This window comes from Ascidiella aspersa, chromosome 6 (genome assembly GCF_963924565.1).
Source record: "Ascidiella aspersa chromosome 6, kaAscAspe10.2, whole genome shotgun sequence".
NCBI lineage: Eukaryota > Metazoa > Chordata > Ascidiacea > Phlebobranchia > Ascidiidae > Ascidiella > Ascidiella aspersa.
Window position 1 is genome coordinate 19752498 of NC_139452.1, and position 26118 is coordinate 19778615.

Sequence of the window (26118 nt, forward strand, 5' to 3'; positions counted from 1 at the left end):
CGCGAACTTCTTCTTTCTGTCTTTATTGTATTTTAGTCCTTTGAAGTAAATCCGTTAATATCAAAAGTGCATGTAAATCATGGCATATTGGACCGCATTAGCCTACTAATATATCCAATTTTTACATAAATGCTTGTGTTTATAACAATATGCGATTATTTTATGTGCCTCACCCCATTTCGATTGAATTAAAAGTTTTGTCAAATCTAAACGTGATAAACTCATTTTTTTCGAGTTTCGCGCGATTAATCTGCATTTAGGTTCCATATTTTAACGTCTTTTTAAGATTAATTATGCTATGACGTCACGATTTGACAACTTTTTGAGTCATCTCTAAAAAATTTTAACTTGTGGCCGAGAGGAAAATAAGACTGTCAATGCGGCCGTCAAGAGATGAAAGGTTGGACACCCCTGCTTTAGGTGCAGGTCGAATAGCTTAAAATAGTTTTGCGTCTTGAATTGTGATTAGTTGTGTGTCTCTGATTTGAAGATTTAAAAGTGCATTAAACAGTATTTTCGGTTTTCTTTCTGTGGTGGTTTGCAATTTTCCCATTTCCTATTACGATAATAAGCTAGCTCTTATCTTTAATTTCATATAAACTGTTTACTCAACATTTTCTAAAATTACCAGCGTCTTGTTTTTCTTTGGCATTTTAATAGTTGTTTGTACTTTTATATATGTCGAAAATATCAACTATAAGCATTTCAAGATTTTGCATAAACCCGAAAAATAACTCATTTGTGGTTCAACCGGTCGTGACCGACGATACCAAAACACTAATTTCGTACTTCATACAGCAATGCGTTATTTATACTAACGTATTTCCAATAGGTTAAAAGCTTGTCGAAAACTAATAAATTTTATATCTACATTTTTTAGATCAAAAAATAATTAATGGCCCTTAAGATAAACTGTTATTTAAAACTTTGGCAGTTCGAAATTTTCAACTCAAAAATTACGTTAAAAGTATTAGGCCTACACGTAAGGTGGTTAAAAAATTACTATTCTATCAGAACAGATCAGCGTGCTTACTTTTGAACTTGGCTATAGGTAACTGTGTTTTGAGATAGAAATCCGTATGCATATATTTTACATTAGTTAAAATAGACAAAAAAACAGGTTAGGGAGACTTGGCATTTTTGACCTTACGTAGCCTTATAAACCACTTGTATTCAAAATATATTTTAAACCTATGCTAAACCAAAAATATCTGTTTCAACTATCTTAACCACCAGGAGTTTAAATCTAAACTATACAACCCTTATTTTCAAACGTTATACCAAACGGGAAAACAAGATTATCCAAACGCTCGAAAACTATGAAATATCTTTGTTAAAATTATTGTTGGGTACCTACTTGGTTTGCATTGCATAAAGTATTGTTGACCGACATTTCAAAAATAAATTAAGCAAACATTTTTGGCACTTTTGCGAGATCATAATGAGAATTTGCTGTTTCTATCTAAAATTAAATTTAACCCATTTCAAAAACACTTAACCAGGGCTTTTAATATGTTTCGGCCGTATAGACCAACGGAATTCTTATAGCTTTTAAAAGAGTTAAAAAAAATACATTTGTTCGGTCTTCGGTGACAATACAGCAAACGATATCGAGACATATAAAATAAGTTTACATCGCTTTCAAGGCAAAGGAAATGGCGGTTCGTGAGCTGCAGTTTGAGAACCGATGGTCTAAGCAGGGTTGAGCAACCTTTTCCCAGCTGCGGGCCAAAACCAAACGCAGCCAGGTCTCGGCTGGCCGTATTAAATTTTTACTAAACATTTTGTTTAAACATATCTCAATCAGGGACTAATTCAGGATTTTAATGCTAATCCAGAATTTTTCTAATTGAATAAAAAATAATTACTTGGAAAAGATTCCACACCCCTGAGTTAAACGTTTAGTTAAATTTAGTTTGCAGAATATTGTACAGCCTAAGATTTTAAATTACATTTTTTTAATTGCTTTGTTTAATATGATGAAATAAAAACAGTAACCAGATAAAGTCAAGTCAAACAGGATGAAATATATATCAGTAACCATAAAAGTAAAGTCAAACCGGATGAAATACAATCACAGCACACTAAATCAGCATTAATTTTGATAAGTGGATAGTGCTATCCTGATAGCCAACAATTTGTAAAAAAAAGTGTGATTTCATAGAAAACTAATCTATGGTTATACAGAGTTCATGTTTTAAAAAAACGTGTTTTTGGATAGCCGCCAAACAATAAAGCTTTAGCAACAAAGCATATGGCCACCATAGGGAAACAGCAAAATTAATGGTACAGAACTATAATAAAACAGTGTATGACGATTAAAAACGGTTCACGAATTGGTTATGCGTAGGATAGCATGAGGAAGAAAGAAAAAAAACGGCCGAAGCTAACAGTGACGATTATGTTGTAGAACGGTTGAAGTAAACGTACAATTTGGCTAAACAAAAAAATGCATTAAAATAGTTTTTACGATTCTTTACACTTACTAGACTTTTGTTTTTGAGATTGCAAATCTACAAGTGAGCGGTATAGGGCAATGTTGTGCCGCAGAGACTGGTCCAAGTTAACGGTAACAGATTTTAGCTGAACGGCGCGAAGCTTTGTGAGTGAGCAAGCGCGAAGAAAACCCAAGAAAAGGTCAGGATCACTGTCTAGTGACAGAAGTGTCGTTTCATCTTGATTTTTTTGCGCAGTTCTGATTTCAGCAATGACGACTTGTCTGCAGTAACGTAACAACTCGTTAGTTATAGGGCCTAATAAAAAAGAATGAATAAATTTGCTGGGGATCTGAACGAGTAAACGTGCATTTTAGTAAAGAATTAACCACTTAACTTTTTACGTTTAATAAGTTAATATCCATGTAAAATCGCGTATAATAATGGAACAAATGTTTAATTGGAACATACGAATGATGAGATTATATTATATTCCATTTTAAAAGTCGTTAAACCGTTTCGCAGTTAATCTGTCATCCGACATGGTCTTTAAGTTGCTTACCAAATACGAAAACTGAAAAATGATAAAATAATCTTACTCGTAAATGAACGCTAGATCGATGCTGTCTTCTATGTTTTCTCCTCTCCTCCCAGCGCTTGATCTTTGATCCGCATCCTCGATAACCTGAAGGAGGTAGCTCATTCTGTACGGCCACTGGTCAGTAAGGATCACCCATCTGACAAGATCCCGGGCGCTGGCCGCGTTACGCACAATCCGCCATGTTATATCGTCTCCTACAAAAAGATAGTGTTAAACCCGGCAGTAGTCAATGTTTATTTAAAGTTATTTTTACTTAGGTAATATCTTTTTTTGCAAATCTACAATATTCTAGGCATGCTAACAATCGATTAACAATACGCCGCCGTTTCTGTTTGCCAAAATATAAAGGAACGGTACACATGTCCGAAATACACGATGAATGGTCCGCGGCGTCACGATTTGGTTTTCAACAGATGCTTAACTACAATATTGATGATATTTTGACGATCTATTTCGAAACGATATATTTTTTGCAAGGTATAAATAAATTTGGGCAAATAAACTATATTGATTTTAGTTACCAGAATAGTTTTCAGGTGGTTCGTTTGTCCACCGTTGAATCAAGGAGTTCCGTTTTTCCTGTTTAAAATATACGAAAAAAAATAACAATCTCAACAATTTTATAATTGAAAACATGGCCGAAACACAGGTACTCACGCGCGCCTCGAGTGACTGTATGAGCTGGGTCGTCATGGAAATCACATTAAATATCCGTTTCATATTTCGAGGATTTCCAGTTAAGTGGTATTTTATGATTTCGTCGTCGTGCAAATATTTTCTTTAAAAACAACAAATTGCAACAGACGGTTTAAAAAGTCGATTAGAGCAAAAGTTCAAATTATGAAGTCATTTAAAGAACATCAAAAAATGTTATAAAGGAAGAAAGGTTTGCAATTTAACAAAGGAAACTAAGAGTGGCCTCATATTTAGCTTCTCGGACAAGGAGCTAAACTCGGGCATTATGATGTTCGGAATAAAATACGAAGGATCGTAGTATGATTTAAGCCAAAGGCATGGCCTGGCGTGACCAACTATAACTATAGAATTTTTTAAGAAGCAATATCTGGCGCTTATGTTCTGCCTCAAAATACGTATAAAATATGAAAAGTGACCGAAGAAATGACAGGTCATTATATTTTTTAGCCCTTCCATTTTAATGACCCAACACGATTTTGAAAAAAATTCTCAATCAATTAATAAGTAATTTTAACTGGTAGGTTATCAGGATCTTGAAAAGATCTGACCTTATTTCACCATGCATTTTCCGCTACCATTTTAGATTAAATGAAACTAGTACACGAAAAAGGCGAAAAAATGTAAAATTTTGTGCAGTCAATCGATTTGCAGTATCTTCGGGAGTCTGGATGATTTACAACTCAGAAGTAATTTACAGAATCTTTAACAAATTTAGATGAAAATACGTAAAGAAAGAAAGTGCGCTATTTTTTTCCCTATTCCTAAACGTTAAATAAATAAGTGGAAAGGAAAATCGCCATAAACCACTTTCTAGCAAAACGCGTAATTTTTTTCAACACTGACCTGCACATGAAAAGAAACTCTCGACCGCTCAATTCTACGGCGTTACATACGACGCCATCAACTGAGTCACTGGCTGATGACGTGGATGATGAAGAAACTTTGGGGTTACTTGTACTGGTTTGGGACCTCGACTTTATTCTGTTCCAATGTATTTTTATTATCACCCAACTTGTTTTCTAGTTAACTATTTTAAACAACTGAATCAAACAGCGACCAGAAAGGTAATAGTATTTCGCTATTCAGTAAATTGATTGGTTATATTTACAAAACATTATTATCTAACTAACTTGATAAAATTGATCGAATCCAAACTTTTCTCAATGATATCCCCAGCATTCGAATTTAATAAAGCCTTGTTCATCTGTGTTTTGGGAGTTTTGTCTAGAATAGGAAATACAAAAAAATTTAACAAATCACTCATTCAAAATCGAACAAATTCGCATTATATCAAGCGGGAGAAATCTATTAATAGTGTAAAATAGTGTGAAAAGTTTTTTTTTTTCTGATTTTTTACCACATATCGCAGGGATATCAAAACTTTTTATCGCGCGGGTCACAGACACGACCTTAATCTTTACAAAAAAGCACAAGTGGGTCATTTATTAAATTAAATGCTAATTTAATGTGAAACTTTGCTACCGCGTCCTGTCTAAGTGTTATTGTCTTTGAATAGGTAATTCAAGGTTTTTCGACGATTTCTAAATTCATATTCCCACGAATATTAGGAACCTAAAGAGTTAACAATGGTGCAGCATGTTTTATGGGTTCACAGAATTCAGCAGGAAGGCTTCAATTCGTTTTTAGTCTTCAAGCGCTTTTAATTTCCTATAAGATTCGCTATCTTTACCGTTTTACACACAGCGATAAACAAAATGATTTTGGTTGCCTGCTTTTCTGCACGCTTAGGTTAAAGCGCACTTAATGTAGGCCTACTTGTTACCTCTAAAACACTTTGCACAACGCATAAGTTTGGCAGGCCTCATTTAAACAAAATATCTAACAAAGAATTGGTTAAACAGTTATCCCTTTCTGAAATGTTTAATTACATTTCGGTATTTCTAGACTCTAGAGAGACAAGTGGGTCATTAAAATCTGTAATAAGTCACTCTTTGTCAACGTTGTGGACAACGTTGTTTTAATACATGTGTTTAAACTTCAACATGTTTAACATCGTTAAGTTTGCTTTTAACTCGGTAACAATTATAAACCACGTTATCATTTTATGTGTTAAGCATAAAATTATTCTGGTGTTAACAATTAAAACATAATATTAAAAATCATAAATGACGATATTAAATTCCAGACATCTTTAGCGCTTTTGGTTTCAACAGCGTGGGAACACACAATAAGACCCCCCTAAAAGCAACAATACCTAAATCAGAAAAATCTATAAAACCATAGTATTAAGAATAACGACATAATACAGCCAAATACGCAGTAATATCCAGGACAGCATAACATCAAAATCGTCTGAATAGGACCTAAATCTGTCGGAATAAGGCCTAGATTCTACGGAATAAGGCTTGAATTCATCGGAATAAGGCCTAAATTCTTCGGAAGAAGGTCTAAATTCATCGCAATAAGTCCTACCTCCGAACCTGTGGGTAGAGGGTATGGGACACCCCATCGGTCTGGCATCGGCCGTTATGGTGACTACGTTTGGACGCCCTAGTCTGACCGGCGCCGTCAGGGCGACGCTGTTTTGGCACCGGACTTTTGGTCGTGTTTGGGGTTATTGGGTAATGGGTGGGGTGAGAAAATGGTTAGTGCCGAAATTATTAGGAAAGTTAGTGATGTACTTAGGGGTGGGGTTTGGGGTTAGTTAAAGTGTCGTTTAGGCCTGATTCTGACCTTTCCGGTTTTATTCTGACGAATTTAGACGGTATTACGACCATTATGTATTAATCCTATTTTAGCCTTATTCCGAATTGTGTTTTATTTTGACGTTGGTGTTTTCTTATCTCGGTCTTATTACAGGAGTCCAACAGCGTAGACTGCATATTACCAAGATTGGGTTTTCGAACAAGCTTGCTTCTGTCTGCTTGATCCATCATGCCAGCCATATACCGACGCTTATCACGTGAATCCAGCTGCAAAAATAAAAGTAAATAAAAACACTGTAAGAATAAGTAATTTAAATATATTTATTTAAAAATATATATATATATGTTAAGAAACAACTACATGAACCATTGAAACACCATTTGATATACCTCAGGCAGGCAGAAAGGAAGATTGATAATTTTCTTAAGATATTCATGACCATTAACATTAGCTTTTAATAGGGCTAGTCCCATTCCTTCCTCTATGCACTTGACAGCAACGCGAGAATCAAGAGCAATAAGACAAACAAATGGCGAGGAGCGATCGCTGAGGAGGATCGAAACGGCTTCCAGCACTGATTTTACCTGGAAAAAGACCATAATTTACTTTGGAAACGGTACCGATATTGCTGCACACCAGTGGCTGTCATCCTTTTTGGCCGCGTACCACCTGTTGACTTTTACTGTGGCTGCTTAGTGCTTACTCTAGCTTGTTCCAAACGAAACTAGCTTACTGAAATGCTCATTAAAAAAAATAAAACTGAAAAAATACTGAATTTTACATATGTCAAATTACTGTTACTATGGCAGAATATACCTTTAGACAGCGACAATAATATTGCACACGTTTTATTTGCCTAATCTCTGCATAACACCTAATAGTCACTGACGTACCACCCTGGAAAGCCTTAGGGCAGTGTTTCTTAAACAGGTGAATGATTCACCCCAGGGTGAATAAAAGTTTTACAGGGGTGAACCAACCAAAAGGGGTGAATAAGGGTGAACCGTCAGAAATGGATGATAGCTGTGCAGTTAAATCGACAACTGAACTGTTATTATTTGGTGATTATTTTCTTATTGTAATAGTGAAGCTAGTTCGCACTGAGTATATAAGTACAAAAATTTGGTGACTGTGTTTTTTGTAGCTTTATAGCTATGGACTCAAAAAAATGTAGATTGCAATGGTAAAGCTTAGCGTTGATCTTAACAAAACTCGAAACAACCTAAGTCATGTTCTGCTCTTATATATAGACGAAATAGTTTTATCATATCATGAGACAAGGGTGATTGAAATCTGGGGATAGATGCTAGGGGTGAACAAAACTAAAAAAGTTTAAGCACTGCCTTACGGGACCACGTTAGAGATAGACTAGTTTTCGTGTACCACAGGTTGAGAAACACTGCTGTACACCATCCAATTTTTTTGCAAAAACTTATGATAACCTTGGCATTTTAATTGGCCACTAAAGCAATTTTTCATTTTATATCAAACCACCTAAATAAACTTCAAAAATGTATATAAAACCTTAAAAGATGTTCATTTGCACTTTATTACCTTTTCATGAGGGCATCGGTCCAAGTCGTCAATAGAAATTACGATCTTGTAGTTTTGCTGGTGGGTAAATCTCAAACAGCGAACAAGTTTTTCAATCACTTTTATCTATTCAACAAATTAATCTTGCTTTAATTAAATCTTAAGAAAAATACAAACAATGTATAGTTAAAGAGAATTACTCGTGGGCGATCGGATATTTTTTGAGAAGGCTCGGAAAAAAATAAAAAAGCTAAGAAAAGGGTTTTAGGAAGTTAATCGGTTATTAACTGGTTTAGAAATGTGCGAGCAATGAGCATGTGTGTAAAACCAATAAAGGAACATGTTTTTCTAACAAACACTTATACAATATTTTACTGTTATTTCTGTTTACTGTAGCATTATGAGGGCAAATTTAACAAAATCATTTTTCTAGGAGACGATCTTCTGCTTACACCTTAATCAGAAGTCAAGCCGTTAAAGGGTCAACGATAAAAGGAGTTATTTATTTCCGCAAATTGTAAATATAGCCTATATTGAAGGATTCTGCTGACCACTTTAAGGTGATTATAAATCAAGGCTATTAATTTTTTTAACAAACGGATCAGTTGAAATCGACGACATCTCTCTTAGCACGCTCCGTAGCCTACTTTATTTTAACTACACAAAACCTATTCTTGTTGGATAAACTGTTAGCCTATCGTTTTATAAATTCTATGACTGACGCATTGTCTAAATAAAACTTCAAGGAGTTAGCAAAGTGCCGTAAACTCAAAAAGTAACTAGATGAAACAGTAAGATTTGATCTATTTAGGTTTTAAGTCCAAAACTAAACGGGTCGTAATATAGATTAAGAAGATATAGGCCTATAGCCAGGGTTACAATACCGTGCTTATTTGTAAGATTTGTGCTTATTTTTGAGTGTAGTGTGTTAGAAAACAATAATGTGCTTATTTCTAAGTGTTTATTTTAGAGTTGTGTGCTTAGTTAACATTTTAAATTGCACGACAATATATTAAGGTTAACTATAAGTTAGACAAAAATTGTGATACTTGGCCCACGATGGTTAGCACTTTAAATTATCTGTCCCTTTATGAAAAAAGTTTAGTGCCCCTGGCCTAAGGTGTCACGTCTCCCCTTAAATAATTGGTTTTGCCAATTTCAACTAAACAAACGCATTTTTTCAATATGTTGTTCATGGCATTTTTTCGCGCTTTAAGGAAGCTACGTTTTGCGCACACGAAAATACGTGTTTTTAGGTTTTTATTATATTTTATGACGGTATTCCTGAAAGCTTGCATTTCATCCCAGAGTCCTTGATCTGCCCCTGGTCTTCGGAAGAGTGCCTATTGAGTAACGTTCTTATTTTTTGGTCTAAGCAGATGGTAACCCTGTCTAGTGTCTATAACAGTATTTTTAACAAATGTTTTTAAATTATCTCGCTTTTCTCTGAATAGTTCAAGCGAAAGAAAAATGTTGCAAAGATTGAATTGTGTAGAAATGTTGTTACATAGAGTTTTATTAAGTGTCGCAAAACATGCCTTTTGTGTCGTATGGTTTTATTAACGTCTATAGAAATCCATACACTTTGGTTTATATTCCAGACCAGTGACTTTTAATCGGCTTCCAGAACACTAGTGTTCCGTGAAGGATCGCAATTCGCAAGGTGTTCCGCAAAAAAATTAATAATTTGAATAATGTGCCGTTAAAAATTCCATGGTCTAACACAATGTATGTAAGTAGATTTTACTTTATAAAATCTATCGTCAGGTTGAATGTTTCGTCGTGTTTTGCAACATTTATTGTTGTGTAATAGTAGGATTGTCAGCATGAGCTGATGTTGTTGCTGCTATATGGTATAATATATCAGTTTTGTGCTCATCCAAACTGGCCTATATAGTATATATCTTATTAGGAATAACTGAAATTCCGGTTTAATGTTGCACAAAATTGTTTTAATGCATAACGGTCCCGTGGCTCAGAAAAGGTTGAAAAACTCCACTATTCTAGGCAAGGCTTGAGAATGTGCCCTGGCCATTTATCGACAGCAAGAGTAATAGTAACGTCATAAACACGTCTGGTTCACAGTACATGTACGTAGCAAATGGCATTTGCTCTTTGAAATGCTAAATTTTGAGTTGTTTTTTATTTTTATTTTCTGACAAATAGCACACGGCGACACTTAGAACAACACCTTGCGACATTTATGTTGGGGACCACTAGGGCGATGTAGGTTACCTAGGGTCCTAGGCCCTATAAGTTAAGTGGTCGTTTTTCTCCATTTATGAAATAATTTGCTAACAGTAAGTTTGAGTGCTTTTTACCTTTTTCCATGACGCTATTACAACCACTAACAATTGCAAATTCACTTTACTATATGTTAGTTTAAGGATAAAACTAAAATTGTTTGCAGCAGCTCATTACCTCGTCCTTAACTTTACTCATAAATCCGAGTTCTTCAGCCATGCTTCCTTTAGCTCCAGATAATGCCTGGTTTACGCGCCTGGTCTGTGACTTAAACATTGCCCAACAAAAACGCAGGATTACCACTAGGGCGGCAGCAGTGGCTGGCATCCAAGCAAGAATTTGTACCTCCATTGGAATTGCTCTACCCGTCTGAGAACAAAGCTATTTGACATACTAAATCTAAAGAGCTACTTTTTACTTTTAAGATAAAATATGAATACATTGTTATCTGAAACAATTAATATTTTTTAAACCAATTAAACGTATTAAAAGTATTTTTATAAAAAAGTTTGTTTGGGAAATGTTAAATGTTATTGAGTGGTTAAAACAAAATGTACCGGTGTAAAACATTATACTGATAGTTAAATAAATCTGAATGCCATGAACAACATATTGAAATTCTTCTTCTATAACTATCTGGATATGTAATGTGTGTGGGTCTATGAAGCATTATGACAACACAAACTTTTTGGTCAAATAAATTTAGAATAACTATATATTTTTGTGTAAATCACAAAGTTAACACAGGTTAAATACTTGATCACGATCGTATTAAATGTAAAACTTTTATAAGATAAAGTTATCCTACCCGTAGAACGTCAAGATGTAACTGAGAAATAAGGATGCAAACTCCGATTGGAAAGAGGACAATTGCAATTATAAAGAGGATGCAGAAGTAGAGATAAGGGCACCCGCAGCAAACTTTTTTGGGATACTTAAGGAAATGGGAACAGAAGGACTCGGGCCGAGGTTCCTCACTTCTCCGAATGTCCCTGGAAGAGATCGAGGCACTGTCCTTTGCCTAAGAAATATTTTAGCTTAAAAATAAGTCGGCGAAAAATATGTTGTCAGCTAAATTTCACGTTGCCCACCTTAGAATTTATGCTATCCATTTCAATGCTGACCACTTTTTCACGTCTTTTTGGCCCATTGTTTCGACCGTGGGAATCCACCACTGGGTTCTCTTTGGCAAGATTAACACTGAAACCGGCGATGCGTAATGACTTGAGTGCGTTGCGCGCTTCGGTGGAATTAGAGTATTGCACCAACCAACATGAGTTGCGGTGTTCCATATTCAAGACCACGCCGAACTGCGTCATTAGACGTCTGACTTCACTTTGAAGAACATTGTGCTGCATAATTTGGACAAGGACAGTTGAAGGCTCAGAGCTGCAGAAATTAAAAAAAATGTTTGCCCAATTTATGAAAAGCACAAAATACTCGGCGCTGCCCAGGTAAACAGGCTATTTATCAGTTTTAGTACTTCTGTGTTTGGCCACATATGCTTGAATACCAAAATATTGCCCATCATTAAAAAAATGTGAAAGGATTAGTATAGCCGCGATAACCAGGGACTCTGCTTAAATTTTATACAGTTTAAAACATGTAAGAAGCAATTAAGCTGTGGCCTCGTTGTGTAATCACCGTTGCTAAAGCTGTCCGTGTTAGGTAAGTTCAAAGTAGAAAACCTTGGCATTGTAAATTAGTAGGATGTGAACTCAAAAATACAAATCAGGAATCCCGAAGCAAGTGTATTTTCTCTTTATTCAATAAACAACTAACCACTATTTGTTGGCTGTGGGGGAAAAATTAATAATAACATAAACTTTGCTGGCAAAACAGCATTTAATCGCCAATTAGATTTGCTGACGTTTAATTAATGGTCGTTCAATGTAGAAAAATATATGTGTACATTTAAAGTAGAAATAAATTTTAAACAATTTGTACTAAATGAATGTAACACTTACTTTTGCAACTCTAGTGGGGTCAACATAAGTAATTTTTTTTCAACACAAACGGCGTTTATTAGTCTGCAATAATGCTAAATCTCTACATATTTGGTCGACATGTAACAGTAAGCCCGTTTATATGCACGTTTAAGCCGGATTCGAATCTGATTTGTTAATTCATTCTCTCTCGTTTTGGCGCTGGAATGAATTAAGTTCTCTCGTTTCTTAATCGGTCAAAAGGAGTGGTTTTCAATCTGTTCGTTTCGCTGACGGCCGGAATTGTTTGATGTTGAATGACCTGCTTTAACGCAGTAAACATCACGCCACTTTTGGGGCATTATGACGTAACACGAACGGCTAGTCGTAAACAAAACAAGTTTAGCGCATAAGGAAAGAACATTACATACACTCGTTTGAATCAGATACTAATTTGTGACAGAGGCGCTGTTCTAGAATCCACAACATAGAACATTATTTGGGTTTGGGTAGGTTTAAATAGTAATAGTTGGCCCAGCCTCACCCAAATATTGTACATTGCTTTGATAATTGTCTCAACGCTGTGGTAGGATTCTAGGCCGGCGCCAAATACAGTTTTTATTAATGTTTGGCTTATCACCTTCTTTTGTCCGCTGTGCCATGTATATAGCGTTGGCCAGCACAAACAAGCTTAACTTTCCTGCACTTACATTCTGTGTGCCAGGTAAACTGAAGCACTATACAGTCAAAAACGTACTTAATCGGCAAACCCAACTCAAGTAATTCTTTGTTTTTTTTCAATTTTAGGTTAATAAAAACGAATAAGCAGCAATAAATTGCTACCGCAAGGAGTAGCCTAAGCCGAAAAATTGGTTGTGCGTTAGAGGTTTACTGGAATATTACGTAATAATGCATATCAGTGCAGTTTGTACCCGACACGCGGTTGGCCAGCTGCAAACGGGTCTTCACTGATTTTTATGCGACTTTTTACTTTTGTATTGCACATGTTTTCTAAGATGTATACAGTGCAAGGTACAACATCCACCAACAACTCTGTAATCGCCAATTGGCAGATTTTAAAAGTTTTAATAGCGTAATTAGGTTAAAAATTCATGTTACGAAATTCACCTTTGTAAACAATATTTCGAGTTATTTAACCCAGTGGTTCTAAAATTTGGCTTGGCTACAAAATTTAAGGGGTTCAACATCATTTAAATTCCTTGACTAACACATCATGAACTGCAATCGTCTTTATTAAGGTTTATTATTATTAACTTAATTTACAGATTGTGTTTCAAGTTCAGTAGTTTGTCGTTTGCGCAAAATTTGTATACTACTCAGCCTAAAAATACCTACAGCATCATACTAATTTCCTTAAAGACTTTAGGGAAATAGCATTGTGAGTATATAGTTTTTGTCAGTATATTAGTTTTAATTTCGGAATCAGAACTCCTTTTCTTGTTGGTTTCAGCGCCACGACGCATTCATGATACTTTTTAAGCGGGTCATAGTCAGTAGGCCCAAACAAGTGTTTATGATTGGTCTATCTTTCTTTAAAGTTGTTGAATTAATTACATTTGTGAGACAACCTTGATTTTCATTGTTTATTTGCAACAAGGGTGGTAAACTAACTGTTTTACAAACTGGGTGGTCATTCCCTATATTTTTAACGTTTTTACCTATACATCAATACATTTCGCGCTGGACATATGCTGTGCGCCCTATTGGTGTTCTAAAAAAGGTTTGCTATCTTAAACCAAATAACCACATTTTTTGCGCTTTGCGACATCCCTGCTTTTTAAACCAAAACCCTACATTTAATCATCTAGTCAAAACGATGCTATTTACGGCTTTGTGTAAATGAGATTTGCAACTTACATCGCGTTCAATCGAAGTACTCTTTTGGACCCTTCAAGCAAAAAAATTTTTGTTTCCCATATTGGATGGTGTTTTGTTGACCACCAATGGTGGATTTCAATAAAGTAAAAACAAAGAAAGTAGTTAAGGGTTGTGGCTTCCTTTTGGCCGACAAGGTGGTCGGGAATTTTTGACTAAATTGGTAGTGGTCTGAGTCCAGTTTTCTCTTGGCACCACTGGAGAGCAGGTATCGTCACGGAGGTAGGCCAGAGTTAAAACTGCGCATGGCAGAAGGTAAACATTTTCCCTTTTGTTTGTAGTGTTGGGTTTGGATAAGCAGTATTGAATTTTTGTTATGCTGCTTAAAAACTTTTTTTCTAGGAAAAAAAAGCAGGATTATACTGAACTGTGTCAAAGACATCCACAGGGAGCCGGTTGGCTTATATATTTTTAAAAATTAGAATCGAGGCGAATCCACTTACCATTTGCTATAATCAGAAACTTCCTCAATATCTAGCATTCGGAATAACCGCGAAGTTACAACACCAAATTCTGCTTCAATCGCTTCTGTGAGATTAGTCACAATGCCTGCCCACAAGGTGTCGCTGCCTGCATACTCCCACGCCTTGAAGTTTACAAAGATGTATTTTGTCTTCAAGCTGAAATATAATTTGCTTTTATTAATGGTTTTGTGTTGGTAGTCATTTGGTTCAAAACAAATCCAAAACCAAAGTTTTAATGAAATCAATTTCGATCTACTCGGTCTTTTTGGCGTTGCAATTTATTATCAAGCTTCATTACTCATCCGTGTATCCAAATCCAAAACCATTTAATCAGAAGCAGTAACATTACAAAACAAGGCCATGAAATGGGAACATACCTTTTAAAAACAATTAGAGCAATTCTGTTTTACTTGCTGTTCAACCTTCTATCTATTTTTAATTTGTAGTACACCTTAAAGTAAAAAGTAACATAAAGTTTGATTCTAACCAGCTTTGTGGTTCGCTAAGCTGCTGTAGATCCAAGTGGTCCATAAGTGAAAGTTCAGCATCCTCGTCAAAATCAATAACAATATCGTAATCCGCCTGGGCCGTCTTTCGCTTTTCTCCCAAAGTTGGAAGAGTTGTGAACGATGAATACGCCACCAAGCGAAAGTTTCGTGTGGTTTTACTCCAACACTTGGAATCGGTGGTCGCCACACAACATACGAACATAACGAACACAATTCCTTTACACGTCAAGATAATAATAATTAGCCGATGTTTAAAATATTTTTACACATTGCTTGTTTAATTTTTTTGTATATAAGCCTGCGAGGCACTCAGAACTTATAGCCTTACCAATAGAAGATAGCAACAGTACAACAGCGAAAAATCCAATTGACGCCTGTTTAGGAAGGTTATTTGGATCATCTGTGGGAATCGGTTCCGGTGTCGGGTCGAAACGGTTTAATGTGTCGTTGGTAAGGTACACGGTCTCGTAAAAAACGTGTCTCATTGAGGGGTTAAGAGCGATTAGGAGTGTAGCAACTAGAAGGCAGATAATGGACAGTAGAAAAAATGTCCAAGCGGCACACGAGCAGCTCTGCTTTCTGCGTTCCTCTCTTCTTGTGTATAGAGTTCTCCTTCTGCGGAGGTTTGACAAGGGTGAGCTATTAAACGCCTGTTGTGTTCGTGCATCAACATCCTTTTGATTTTGACTTTTTTGCAGTAAGTCTGAAACAAAACCAACACATACAACTTTTAAACCCCTGTAAATATTTCTTACTTAATTAAAGTTTGCACTCGCTATCATTTAGCACTTGCATGGACGAAACAACACTTGCCAAAAATAGTTCTCGTATGACCGTCCTCAATTAAATATTTATGGACTGAATGTCGAACGCGTAGGACTTTCTACCATGTGCGATGCGCTTGTTTAGTTCGTTGTTGTAGTTGGCAAAGCTTGAATCGTCAGCGATTTACGAAATATTTTGCGTTAAGGCTTTGGCGTTTAATTTGAAGAAAATCAACAAAATGGTACCACAAGTAAGTTTAATAACAAAAACCATTCTCCACTCGCCAGGCGGGCGAGAACGTGTCCATTAGCATTTCTTACAGCGAATTGCGCCCTTAAGACAATAGGTGCATTTATGTACAGGAAAAAATACCTTCGTATACGGTAGAAATACAAAGTAACAAATAGTAATTTGGTGAAGTGGTTATGTTAGTCTTATTTCTAGTCATAAAAACAGACCTATTGCACAACATTTAGTTGTCTTGCTGATAACATTCAAAATAATTACACAAAAGTCAGGATAAATCAAAATATATTCTTACGTGGTTGTTATTGTGGCTTGCACTAGTACTGACTGAATCTGTATACCCTTATATATTTTGAGCTGACAATTATATACCATATCGAAGCACACCATCACCGTGGCACCATATATTGCCGTGTCACTTACATCGAACTTCCCGAAGCAAAAATGATTTTCCGCTTCCCCAGGGGGCAAACACGCCAACGGTAATAGGCGTTTGCACGTTAAGCAAAAGCTGCGCAAGTGCTTCAGCGTATATGGAGTAGCCAAGATGGTCAACGCCATGGTCGTTGTCGCTCAGTAGATGACCTATAACAAAAAATAAAAACATATCTTCGAAAGAGTCGTTTTTGCTTTAGACAAAAGATTTACTGTGTCTTATCCGAATTTTTTGGTTTTAATTAACAACTAGCCCATTTACCTAAGTAAAATATGCGAGTAACTTATTTTCGGTTTTACATAAAAAACATAGCTGTCCGTCACTTTTTAAAATACAAAAATATATCCATTATGCGCGACAACCAAACTCTTATTTACATTAGGGAGTTTCCAAAAGAGTTTTGCAGAACCCGAATCAAATCTGTTGTGGTCTTTATGTTCCAAAGTATTAAACTGTCGTAGGCATGGGTTCTTAAACTGGGGAAGGCGCACACCTTACTTTATTATGTATATGTATTTTACTTCACTTTGTGACATGACAACCACCGTACTTCTGTGTAGCGTGGACATCGCTGAACTGACCATCCATAACCGTCTGAACTGACAGTAGTTGAGAGAACGACCTTTTCTTTGAAAACTTGAAATAATTTATAACACAAATTGTGTCTTACCTTTGGGCTCAACTTTTCGTTGAAGCAAGGGAGATTGATTATACGCCACTTGATCCATTTCTGGGTCTACAGCATTTTTTTTTAAATGTGTACAATCTGTAAGTTTAGCCAGCTTTATTTAACCAACAGCTATAAAGATCTAAAATAGGGCGAACCACATAAATAAAGTGCGAGAAGATTCAGAACGCCGTTTTTCAAAAAAAATTATATACTAAATAAATCATTCTTTGTTCGGTGCATCCATTATGGCAGATTTTTTAACTCCTATAAAATATTTGTAGGCTACACATGAATAACGCAACATTCTGGAATAAAGTAACCTAAACACTTCCTTCACTAACTTGTTACATTAACACCATACTGCATTATTATTATATTTCGCATATAACTATGTAAATATTGTTGTAAGTGTGTTTTACTTGCGAAACTAGGCCACGCCTTTAAAACAGAGATTCCTAACGTTACACGTACCAATGGTGGTACACGAACAGTTTTTAGGTATTTTGGGTGATCTAGGAAAATTACCCCAACTATAATTTTAATGCGACCGCTGTACGGTATACTATATGTTTACCACAGTAAATCGACCTAAAATCGAAATGACTTCAAGCAAGGTTGCATTTTAAACCGGTCGCCGGACGGCCGTCGTTCTGTTCACACGCCGTTGCAAGAGAAAGACGGAGCTATGTCACATTGTTCAATCATTGATGCTATAACTTAAGTTTTCACGTTTGTTGTTCCCGATCGATATACGGCGCTCAGTCTCTTAAGCGGGCATCACGATACTCTTGGAAAGCGAAAAATGTATATTTCTTTGAGAGAGGGTCGGAGCAACGAGCGCGGGTCTCAAGCGAACTTCGTCGCAATATTCTTAAATATATCCTTCTTATAAAATACTGAGAACAGCAATACTAGGGAACGAATACAATCAGCACGATGATTAACATCACATAGAATTATCTAATTTGTTCAAGTGTAGATTTGGTTACATATGTCCATGACAAGCTTTCAAAGAATTGAAAAAAAGTACAGGGGTCCGCAAATACGGCGCGACGCAAAATTACTAGTACCAAGGTCCAAATACTTCTCGAATTTTTTTAGCAAATACCTTTGTTAAAAAAAGCACAGTAACTTGTTGTGTCTCTATTTAATTTATTAAGACAAATCTGTATTATGCGTTTTGTTAATTACAAAAGAGAAGGGGTTCTTTAACACACCTGAAATTAAGCCTCGAGTTTTATACTTGTGATGTCGCATTCCGATGACAAATATGATTTAGCAACCAAAATGAGTTTCTGGGGTTGCAGCTCCATTAATTCCCCGGCATAACCCCTTCAAAACCAGTAGTTTACTGCAATAATTACGGCAAGGTGTGTAATGAGTTTTGGCGCGACTTCTTAAGAAATGCCCGAAGTCTAGCAATCGTTTTAGGAACTCAGCATTATAAGCACAACATTATAAGGCGCGGATCTAAGAATGTTTGCGGGGCCAATATGAATTTTAAGACAAGATGTTACAAAATCGAACCAAAATGCGACATCTTAACACAAGTTAATTAACCCTGCTTTGTCCAGACTAACTCAATGCGCCAAGCGCAACCAGATTGCCTGCATCTGTTCTAGTTAGCAAAACTTTTCATTTAAAAGATTGGACAACGACGCTTGACCACACAAAAAACATATTTCTACAAACGAGGTTACATTTTCATCATGTTAGTGTCTCATACAGCCCTGTATAGAAACGTATTAAACACATAAAGATTCGTGTAAAGCGTCTTATAATAGCTTGTTTATATCGTTAAAGTTTGTGAAAAACTGCATAACCTGGTTAAGCAGTTTAGGTTAGCAAAAAATTTAATATTAATAGAGAAAATAGTGCTCATTGCATATCGCATTAGGCAAAAAATTCTGGTTTAAGTTGGCATATTTTAATATTACGACTAGGGATGCTCAAAGTAGAATATCGAATCCTTGGATTCGAATCCAGATGGGATTCGAATCCAATTTTGCCATTTATTTCGGGTAATTGGAACCGATATAATTTAATGTTTTACCGCCGATTGTTGCGCATAATTGCACAAACGCGTGTGGTAAGTTGGCCTGTCGCTGCGGCGACCAATTTATAGTGCTTGCTTTAAATGTAACCTCGTAGTGCAGTGTCAGCGTTTTTTCGCGCGACCAATTACCTCGTCTCGCGATAACGTTCGTCTAATAATTAAGTGTCAATCAAACGTTATTGGGCGAGCGACTAACGTGTAATGTCTGGTGTGGAGTTCGCAATTTCCCTAAATGCGTTAAGTTGCAAAAGTAACATAGCGTTGCAAAACGTGCTGGCCGTCCACAAAATGCGCTATGGGGTTACTTAAGGTCAACTTTAGGCCAATATTCAGGGAAGTTATGCAGTTATGCACAACGTAATTGTCAAGAATTCGTTATGTCAATAATAACTTTGTATTCTTTGCAGTGCATCATTTGACTGCATAACAGATCATGTTAGTCAAAAAAGAAGCAATAAGACTTAACAATGCTTTCAAAATCAGGACCGAATTGCTTAAGACTTCTGTGTGCAGTGTTGCATTTTCTCACTATTGGCAAAAATATAAGTTTTGGACACAACCTGGACAGTTGACATATTCCAGTTTACAGAACGGCTTCAGATGACAGTTGTTAAGAATGTTAAACATATGAGAGAGTTTTTTTATTATAATGTACACATGTTAGAAAATTGTTTGGGCGATTTATTGCTGTGATTGTGGGCCCTGTAGGGTAGATTAAGATTAATCCCTTCCCCAAACAAAATCGAGGTTAAATAATTTAATAAAAATATACTTATTCTAGATTCGAAACCTATTATTCTAGAATACCTAGGGATTCTACTTTGAACATCCCTAATTACGACGCATAGTTACAGAAAACGGGCTATAAAGTAAAAGAGAGTTTTTAAATACTAGGAAAGTAAAACCAAATTCCGGCTAAACAGATTAGTCGGTGTTACGGTAATGGCCCAAAATAGTGTTGAATTGCAAGCGCCTTTTCCCCTAACCTGGATCGAACGAAGGTCTCGCGACATTTTATGAGATTTAGGCTAAGCGTATATATTTCGCGTGACAATGCTAGTTGCGCTCAAAGTAAGACGGCTCTTTTGTATATAATTCAGTGTACCAATTAAAAACTTAACAAATATAGGCCGCTATTAAAATATATCAAGGCTTTCGGGACCCAAACTGAATGGTCCCGCAACCCAAATTGGGATCGCGACCCGCTATTTGCGGACCACTGTGTTAGTACCTTGGGTTTGCTAGGAGCAGTGAGGCACATATAATTGGTAATCGTTATTAAACAAATAAATTGCTGGCTTGTATTCATGATTAAACTCTAAATATCTAGTGCACGAAGATTGTTGAGGAATTGATTTGTTTTCGACCACCTATTAAAGAAACTAGTTGTCGACACCATAATGAATTCTTAAAGCTTTTGGCTACTCAAATAGTCGTTAATCAAGCATTGATTATGAAAGGGCGACTTGCATAAGTTGCCAAAACGTGGGTAAAGAATTACAATTACCAGAAGAGCTGAACATTGAATAATTTCAATATTGTGCTAAAATATGCCACTTGAAATAAAAAGTTAGTCTAATAAAGCTAACCGCGTTTTTAAAACAACGGCGCCTATAGTATGGCTGAACTCGTAACTATAGGGATGTTCAATGTAAAATATCGAATCCTTGGATTTGAATCCAAATGGGATTCGTATTCAATTCCGCCGTTTATTTCGGGTAATTGATATCGATATAATTTAATGTTTTACCGCCCGATGTTTTACCGCCGATGTTTAAATTGTACATACGCGAGTGGCAAGTTTAGATAAGGGCCTACCACCATTTATCATGCTTGCTTTAAATGTTCGGGCGACCAATTACTTCACGACTCGCAATAACCTTCGCCTAATAATTAAGTGTCAATCAAGGGTTATTGGGTGAGCGACTAAAAAGAGTTCGCAGTTTCCTTAACTGCGTTAAGTGTAATAGTAACATCCCACGTAAAACGTGCTTGCCTTGGACAAAATGCGCTACAGGATTACTCAAGGTCAACTTTAGGCCAATATTCAGCGAGGTCATGCAGAGCGTCATCGTCAAGTAGTGATTAGGCAATAGTACCGTTGTATTCATTTCAGTACATTATTTAACTGCGTAACAGAGTACATTAGTTACAAAAAGGAGAACTGACAAACAATAATGTTTTAAAAAACAGAACCGAATTGCTGAAGAGTTCATTATATCAAGTGTTGCATTTTACAAAATATATATATTGGCAAATTATTAAGTTTGGTAACAACCTCATGTCCAAATTGTTGTATTACAGTTCACACAACTGCTTCAAATGACAGTTCTCGAAATATTTAACTTTTGGGAGATTTTTTTATTACAATATACACGTGTTAGCAAATTGTTTTGCGATTTATTGCTGTGACTGTTGGGCGTGGGCCCTATTAGGATTAATCCCTCACCCAAACAAAATCGAGGTTAAATGAATTGAATAAAAACATACTAGGATTCGACATTCTGCATTCGGTATTCTAGATTCGAAAACTAAAGTTCTAAAATCCCCTGGGATTCTACTTTGAACATCCCTACTCGTAACCTTTAGTCTTGACTATTTTAATCGAGGCCTCAAATATGGCGGCGATGAATGTGTGACGTCACGTGCAAACGGGATATCGGATTGAAAGCTATGCTTCCGCTATTGGTTGAAAACAAGTGTAATGGTAACATCATAAACACGATTGGTTAAGTGAAGTAAACGCAATAAATATAATAGTAAGACTGGTGTGCGTGTTTGCTTATTCTACTAATAATTTTTTAGCCTATATTGTCTATTCTTTCTTGTCAAATTCTTCTTTAACAAATAGGGGAACGGCGTCTCCCAATCCAAGTTTACGACCCAAAATATGAGAACTACTGGTTCAAGGGAACGGGAATTGTTGTTTGGAAAGAGTTTAGTGCCCACAGCAGCAGTAAATTTTTGATCTGCACAAGTTTTAAATAAAGGATTTTAGAAAGATAGGTGAATTGCTTATGAGCTGAGAGCTTTTAGAAAGACGGTGCTTATGTGCTGAAGATTCTCTTAAAAAACAGTCTCGCCTCTTGCCATCTTGTATAAAATAAAGACGTCCGTCAATGGCTAAAAGATTGTGCCCTGCTGTATACCCTCCGTATTGCACTTTTATGTTGTATGTATACTGTATAGATTAATGTTAAATCAGTATACACTTGAGTATATAGTATACCCTGTTTAAAGGCCCGAGTTAGACGATAACAATATAAGTGAAACAGGCGGATTCCTACTATAAGGTTGCTGTAGCCTAATGTTTATTTTTACACGTCAAAAGTTAGCAGTGGCAGTTAAGTATGAAAAATCATTTTATTTACAATTTAAACCTGTGACGTCAAACTCTACATATCAATTTAGCAAATTAATGTAGAAGAGCCTTAGGATTAATATGCGGCCACTCATACGTAACGTGCCGATCGCCAATTTTACGCCTATATGTATTTATCTTTTTTTATTTAAATGACTGAAAAAAGATAAATTTTCATCAAATACCATGATCAACACAATAACAAATAGTTACTCCGAGCAAAACTTGGGTGCTCATCCACCACTAAAACAATATTAAATATACCTGCAAAATACTGTATTTTTCTGTTGATGCGTATTACTTTCCCTATTTCCGCATAAATAAAAACAACATTATTCCCAATGACTAGCGGAAAGTTTACGTTTCAGTCATACTTAGCATGCGCTGTCGTTCAATATATCTACAGCTGCAGCCCATAACGACGGCCCATAATTGCCACGCTAAACGTTTTTGCATACCAAAAATTCTAAGAGGGCGGAGTCATAGGACAATTATAAAGGGGCAACATATGTTAAGAATGTATGTTAGCTTTTCGATGAACCGAAAGTAGCAAACGGCATAAATAATATAAAAATGTGCTGGCCCTTAAATAAATTCGGTGAGATTCATGAATACTTAAGGAAAATAGGCTTTATACGACATGCATTTGACGACCATCTGCAACGCTTTCGTGCCATGTTTTTACACAAATGTTCGCTACAAACAATAGTAGGACCTATTATAACTAACAAGATAATACGTTTTGCATGCGCCAAAAACTTAATGTTTTCCCTATTTTAACCATGCAAATGTAGACATTTTTATCTTTTTTAAAAAATTACGACAAAAAGTTTGGTTACAACGTTACGTCACAAAAAAATCACCTTTAAAACCGCCAAAAAAGATAAAAAAAATAAGATTTTAAAAAAACAGTTCATTGAACGTACGCCGTACGGTTGTCACGCTGTCCACAACTACATGATAAAACTCAAACAATCACAAATCGCTCACGAACCACCAAAATTGGTAAACGGTCCACATTTGGTCAGCGGCTCACAGTTTGCCGACGACAGATTTAAAGAGTGTACAACGTTTTTTTCTCAATAATATAATAATTTATTTATACCAACACTATTTACAATTTTCTTTGCCTAATTAGCTAAAGCAAATAGCAATGTTACATATTTTACAGGCCAAAGCAATGTTACATATTTTACAGAGTCAAATACAATTATATAAGAAATGTGCGAATCATGAGCTCAATACGTCAGGTTTCCTGAAGTAAAAGTTTTGCTATTGTAACCGAAAAAAATATTTTTAGGCTTTTTTCTTAAAAGTATTAAACTCAATTCAGCTGCAAATTAGTGATCGAGTCCTTGTTTTATAACGTCACAATATGACGCGATTTGCAAAATCCTGGTTTCACAGCTCACACTATCAGCTTGTCAAAACGGTGCTATTATTCGACTCTTTCTAAAAAAAGTCACAACTAATGTAGTGCGTAGGGATGTCCGATAATGTCGGATGGGAGTAGAATTTTCAGCCATGATTTTTTTACGATCCAACTTTGCAATTTCTACTTTACAAGAAAAAATTAAAGGGTAACAACTGGAGGTAACTAAACTTATATAAGCTAAAGCAAATTGTAGCATAATAATATGAAAAATATCTTTGAATCTTGAATGTTTCAACTTCATCTGTTTTTCTTGTTAGCAATGACGTCATTTTGGTATCAAGCATTACAATGACGTCATTTTGGTATCAGTAAAGTTTAGTATCGTACATCACTATTGGTGTATTTAAAACACCTTCGAAGTCGGCCCTCAATAAACACATTTTTGCTGCAAAAATAATTGCGCAGCCCCACTATAAAGAACAATTATTGGCGTCGAAAGCACTTTCAGCAAAATATTACTTTGCAAAAACTATACAAAATTGCACAGAGTCTGAGGTATGCAAAAAGTGCTACTGTTGCAAATAAGGGTAGTGTAGCCGCTCTCTAAATATTTAAAAAAAAGTTTCAGTCATGTCATAAACAAGACCGCTTCACTGTTGCCAACTACATATATACAAAATTGTTATAGACTATTGCGTTGTTTAGCCTCCTACAACAAGGTTTTGTATCGTTCTTTGCCGGTGGATTATTTTTTAGCTTCGTGTTGAACCGACAAAAATACGTAGTATTTTCTATATCCTTAGCTACTTGACCAACAAAATTAGCAACATAGTCAGGGTACGCTGTTGCATTTTTACATTACACGTAATGGTTTACTTGTTATTACATCAACTCTACTCAAACATTCGTACGTATGCCAGAACGTTATCCTGCGTCATTAAATAACCTTAGCGAAAATCCGAAAGCGCAAAGCAAATATTTATGGCAAATCGATAGCCGTTACGGTAAACGGTCGTACATGTGTGCTGTTGAAACTTACGGGGATGCTGATTTCCCATATCTTGCACTGAACGTGCGCCAAAGTTATTAACACTTTTAGCTTGCGGCGCAAAAAACTCGTCAACCTTAAGTTTAGAAAAGGTCCCTAAAACAAAAGCGTTCAATGGTGGTTCAAATTGGCATACAAAATGTTGACGCGAGCCACTTGTGACAACAATTTATAAAAAAATACCACAAAAACAACTGAAGCAGGCATGATATGGGTGGCTACTCTACGGCTAATCTACACTAAAAACATTCCAACCAAGCATGTCAGTATAAGAAGCTAAAAGCTAATTCTCTCAGTAGACCTACTTCTTACGTATACATTCTGTCAGCTTGCGTATTAAAGTATTAAAGGAGAACTGATTTTATCATAAAGCGCTAAATCCAGACTATGACGCAACAATACGAGTAACCACGGTACATTCAATTTGATGACAATGTTATCAAGACGTAATGAAAACTACCAATGGTCATCATGTTTAAAACAACAACATACACTTTTTTTGACCAAGGCCGTGCAAGCCATATACATAGGTCCCGCGGGCCAGACTTGTTGCACGCCTAAAGTAGAGCTGTTTTTAAGCGTTTCTGCAGACCTTCTGATTACTTGATACTGTGAGCATTGCTTCGCTTGCAACACTAATCGGCTGTTGTATAAACTTATCATTCAACAGGGTTGGCGAAAAGGACCTATTTAGTGAAAGATGTAGCTGTTGGAACAATTTACTTTAACAACTTTTGAGGAGTTATCATACAACAAACTAATCTGCCACCAGGTACCAGTCAATACCACTAATCAGCTCTACGCAACAAAACCTGTAAACTTGACATATCGTTTAAATCCAATACGGTATAATGTACTTAATGTAATGAATTTCACAAGGACAGTTGATATATATAAACACAAGGACAGTTTGATATATTAATATAAAAGTTTATACCATGTGCTACAAAGTTGCTTTCTTTACATAACTGATAAGTGTTAACTGTGGCCAACCAAAGACATTGGAGGTGCATCCTTGGAACAAAAAATATCGTACAGCCAAACCCACAATCTTTATTTGCAATCCATTTGTAAGATCCCTTTCACACTAAGGCTCGACAAGTAACTACAGTACTAAATATTTTGAAGGGTTCAGCACTACACTTGAAGCACTCCAGCAAACCGCATAGGGAAAAGAAAAAGGGAAAATAA

General features: G+C 36.0%; 1 protein-coding gene across 1 annotated transcript; it reads right to left on the reverse strand.

Moving 5' to 3' along the window:
- Positions 1-1874: 1874 nt before the first annotated feature.
- LOC146140637 (uncharacterized) lies at positions 1875-17224 on the reverse strand. Its single transcript, XM_083391325.1, has 17 exons — positions 17088-17224; positions 16405-16566; positions 15299-15673; positions 14949-15186; positions 14441-14617; positions 11268-11565; positions 10985-11197; positions 10354-10545; positions 7954-8058; positions 6789-6983; positions 6581-6665; positions 4863-4956; positions 4576-4713; positions 3694-3814; positions 3558-3615; positions 3035-3230; positions 1875-2719 (listed from the first exon to the last, which is right to left on the reverse strand). Exons 1-17 carry the CDS (start codon positions 17143-17145, stop codon positions 2467-2469), a joined length of 2958 nt encoding a protein of 985 aa, XP_083247451.1. The 5' UTR covers positions 17146-17224; the 3' UTR covers positions 1875-2466.
- Between the last annotated feature and the right edge of the window lie 8894 nt (positions 17225-26118).